This window comes from Nicotiana tabacum, chromosome 2 (genome assembly GCF_000715075.1).
Source record: "Nicotiana tabacum cultivar K326 chromosome 2, ASM71507v2, whole genome shotgun sequence".
NCBI lineage: Eukaryota > Viridiplantae > Streptophyta > Magnoliopsida > Solanales > Solanaceae > Nicotiana > Nicotiana tabacum.
The window spans coordinates 11,725,011-11,729,584 of NC_134081.1; the positions used below are offsets into that span (position 1 = coordinate 11,725,011).

A 4,574-nucleotide genomic window follows, 5' to 3' on the forward strand; every position below is an offset into this window, starting at 1 on the left:
TCAATTTTATTGTTAATTAATGCTAAAAGTTGAATTTTTTAATATGTGTGAAAAGTAAAAACAACCGAAAAAATCAATTAAGCTGGACCGGAGAAAGTAGTTAAGATCGGTATTTTTTTTATCCCAAAATTATAATCCTAAAACATCTTGATTTGAATCAAACGATTCCTCACTTTAAGGGGATTATACAAAGAAAATAAAAAAGAAAAATAAAACAAATTAGGTGCCTCTAGCAAGTGACGAGCTGCAGCTAAAAGACTAATCAAATCAAATACTAATAAAAAGTTCTGTAAAACCCACCAACGTTGACTACTTCATTAGTCACTTTGACAACTAGTCAACACTTTTGTTCATGGTTTTTTGTGCCCTATTTTTTCTAAATAAAAAGGCTACAATAAGAGAGGACTAAGTTCATTGGAAAAATAAATACATAAAAAAAGATTTAAGGTCTTTGCATAAGCTTGAAAGATAAAATTAGAGTAACCAACACGTAGTAAAATAAAAATATGCATGGCTACTTTTTTTTGTCACCAACTCTCGACATAAAGGTCCCACGTTAATTTGCTAGACCCCACAATCTTGAATTTGCCCAAATTTTAATATTATCTTATTCTTATGCAAGGGGAAATTAGGCCTAAGAATGAGTAGTTAAGATTTATTCCGCTTTTCTCTAATATAATAGAGAACAAGAACAATACTCCAATAATTAAAATAGTTGGTCGCAAGAGGAAATTAGCTAGTTTTAATCTTCAAATTATAACGCAAAATAATATGATATATCGCTCTCAAAATATTTGTCATTATATATATATATATATATATATATATATATATATATATATATATATATATATATATTTTATATATTTTTGCGATTATCGAATATAAAAAGTTTCGATCGCGGACTAAAAGTGATTTTTGCTCAAAAATATATTATTGTGAACATTATCATCATGTTTGGTTTGAGGATTACCTTCTTTTTTTTTGGTACATAATTAACAAAAACAACTTGTTATATTATGGTTGAATTTCAACTTTTTAGCAATACATACGTTCAACCTCCTGGCACTAATAAGACCTAACTTGGTTATCACCACAGTAGGCCAGCCAGCTTATTTTAGGATTCAAAGTAGGAGAGTGCAGTTAAAAGTTAGAATATTTTTCGCCTAAAAATTACGTATATATGTCAAACATTATTATTTATACATATAATAACATTTGAATATTCTTAGCAAAATTTCTAACGTCTACCATTAATTCAAATCTCATCAGTTTCATCTTTGTTTACTTGATTTGTTTTCATAATATGTAGGGGGAGAAATTAGTTTACGTTCGTCAAAAAATAGCGGTGAGATTAAAGTATGCAGTCAATATGTCTACAACTATTGTTTCAAGCTCAACTATTAAAAGTTTTAAAAATAAATATTTATATTAAATTCATAACAACAGTCAGAAAAAAACAAAAGAATACTATGCTAAAAGTAAATTTAAATTCTGAATATGCTTGCTGATTTATATCTTTTTTTTGAAAAGCGTTTTATTTTCAAGAAGTTCTTTGACCCGAAGTTCTATCAAAAATAATCTCTCTATCTTTATAAGCTAGGTGTAAGATCTATTTACACATTACTCTCTCCACACCGAGTTTGTTGTCGTTGTTTTCTCGAGAAACATATCCAAATTAATGCAAAGAAAAAGAAAAAAGAAATATAACCAATAGGTTGAGCCAGCCAGCTCGAAGATAAGGTTCAAATTTTACATTATTGTATTTTGTAATACAAAAAAAAAAAGATAAGTGAAAAGACATATTGCTAGTGACCACTACTGTAATGGCTTAACCCCATAGCTGAAGTCATTGAAGCAAACTTAGCCAGTTCTGGTGTCAAAAATGGCCGTCCCCCTTCATTTCCCATGCCTAAAAAATCTCTGGTTAGACTGTTATCGAAGTTGAACGAAACAGCTTGAGTTTGCATACCACCTGTTTGCATTAATGCCTGATCCAAATTGATTGCTTTAGTATTAGCTAATGAACTCATATTTGGACACCCATTAAGGAGCTCATTATCTGTTGGGTTGTATTCCTCTGATTGTTTAGCAAAAACTTGGTGCATTTCACTTGTGTTTTGGGACAAAGTGTTGAACATTGGTGTGTTTGAGGAAGAAGATGAAGAGTTCATTACACCAAAAGTGTTTGTAAAGAAAGTTGGGCTGCTTTTGGTAGAACCAATTTGGGAAGCTTTTTGAAGAAGTGCTGTAGCTGACATTGGTGTTGAAGATTTTGGGTGCTGATTTTGATTATCAGAATACATTGAACATAAGGTTTTAGTCATTGAAGTGGCAGGGGTAGTGGCTGCAGAATTCTTGTCAATTGCCCATTGCATTTGATTACCAAAGACATTATTAGGAGATTGCATTTGGACCATATGATCTGGTAATCCAGTTGAGCTAGAGGAAGCAAAAAGATTTGAACTTGGTGCTGACATGTGAAGAGTATTATTGAGCTGGGAATTATTATTAGCTTGATTTAACCAAAGTGATAATCTTGGTTTTTGTTGCTGATGATGTAGAGAATTCCCACTTGTCATACCACTAAAATCTTGTGCAAAACCTGTCCCAATTTGGGAAATTCGACCAGCCAAATTTGGTTGCTGGTTGAAGTTCAAATTGTTACAAGTTCCCACTGAAGTGATTCTTGCACTCTCTTCAGCTAAAGCATCACAGAATGCTCTATGTGTAATGAAACTATCTTTCCTGTAAAATGGAAGAAAAAACAGAAAACCCAACATTAAATTAAGGCATATATAACAGACACATGGAATATCAAACAATTTAATAGCTGATAATTTGTGGTCAGAACTCAAGAGGAGCAATAAATTGAATCAGTACAAAGTCATTGAATTAAACTACTTTCCTATGAATGAATCAATGAGCTAGCATTTATTTCAGTTTGAAACAAATATTCCTAAACAAGAACATGTTACATAGTACCAATCTAAGGGAAATTAATTACCTGGAAAAAAGAGTTCCACAGTCACATTTATACTCTCTAGTGCCACAAGTCTTAGTATGTGCTTTCCAATCAGACTGAACTGCATATTTCTTTGAACACTTTTCACACTTCCATTTTTTCTCACCATGTTTCCTACTGAAATGCTTCTTTATACCAGTAAGATCTCCAAGTGCACGTGAAGGATCATTGTGTACACAACTCTTTTCTGGACATATATATACTTTTTTTTTCACTATTTCTTGTTTATTTCTTTGCTTTAATTTCCATGGTAGATTGTGTCCTCTCCTATGAAGTTGCAAGTTTTGGTCCCTTTGAAAACCTTTGTTGCAGATTTCACATATAAATCTGTTTGTAGCCATAAGTGTTTTTGGTGAAAGTGCAATAACTTCAGCATCTGGATCTGTCAACATAGAAAGAAAAAAAAGTTCTTGGTCATGTATTATAACAAGAACATGGGCAGGCCGATACACTAAGCTTCCGCTATGCGCGAGGTTCGGGAAAGGGTCAGACCACTAAGGGTCTATTGTATGCAGTCTAACCATGTATTTCTGCAAGAGATTGTTAAGAACATGAAAATATATATATATATATATATATATATATATATATATATATATATATATATATATATATATATATATATATATATGTGTGTGTGTATATATGATATAAGAAATGAGTAGTTAATTTGTATACCTGGTGTACCTGGAAGATTTCTTCTTTTCTTGGAAGAAGAATTGGATTTAGGGTTAGGGTTTGGTTCAAGTAATACATCTTGAGGATGATGAGGTAGTACTACTCCTTTGACAGAAGAAGGAATTGAAAAGATATCACCAGACATCATTTGATATATTGGGGTTTTTGTTTTTGGCAACTAAAGAAGCAGTGGAGCTAAAAAACAAAGCTAACTCAAAGAGTTTTAAGTTTTTTCCCAAATACAAACAGATAAATAAAACTTGGTATTATTCAAATCTCAGAAGTTTCAGATTGTTCCAAAAGAACAAAGTAAGAATAAGTGTGTATAGCCAAACAACAAACAAAAACACAAACTTCTGAATCTTTAAAACACCAAGAAAAAACAAAGAACCTAAGGCTTATTTCAAACTTGTGAAGGTTTTCTTGGCTTTGTATCACAGCTAAGATTTCTGAGTCTGCTAGCTGGAGAAAAGTTTGTGTGATTTAAAAAGAAAACACCAAAAAAAGACCATGAAAGCAAAAGAGAATATTTCCTTTCTTTTTCTAACCAACACACACATACACGCACAGAAAAAACACAGTACTTCTCTCTCTATTAATTCTCTCTCTCTCTCTCTTACAAGTTTTCTTGTTCAATGTCCTTTTATCTTTATGTTGTTATATTTCAAAGTCGGTCAGCCATAGATTTAGCTGCTGGGCCACCTTTTTGTTTTGATCTCTCTCTATCATAAAAAAAAAAAAAAAGTTCGGTGAACAAAGCATCCCGCAATTTGATATAGGGTATTGAAAAGGATCGTACCTCAAGGGGTGTGATGTAATGCAAACATTAATGACTGTTTCTACGGCTAAAATTCGTGACCTATAAGTCATT

At 31.9% G+C, this 4,574-nt stretch overlaps 1 protein-coding gene across 2 annotated transcripts; it reads right to left on the reverse strand.

Annotated features, from left to right (window-relative positions):
• Positions 1 to 1,697: 1,697 nt before the first annotated feature.
• LOC107785079 (zinc finger protein JACKDAW) lies at positions 1,698 to 4,347 on the reverse strand. 2 transcript variants are annotated; one of them, XM_075230758.1, is made up of 3 exons: positions 3,704 to 4,347; positions 3,008 to 3,407; positions 1,698 to 2,748 (listed from the first exon to the last, which is right to left on the reverse strand). In XM_075230758.1, the coding sequence occupies exons 1-3, from the start codon at positions 3,849 to 3,851 to the stop codon at positions 1,809 to 1,811; spliced, it is 1,488 nt and encodes a 495-aa protein (XP_075086859.1). In that variant the 5' UTR covers positions 3,852 to 4,347; the 3' UTR covers positions 1,698 to 1,808. The 2 variants fall into 2 exon arrangements, with proteins under 2 accessions (XP_075086859.1, XP_075086862.1); XM_075230761.1 differs by having other exon boundaries at positions 3,713 to 4,345.
• Between the last annotated feature and the right edge of the window lie 227 nt (positions 4,348 to 4,574).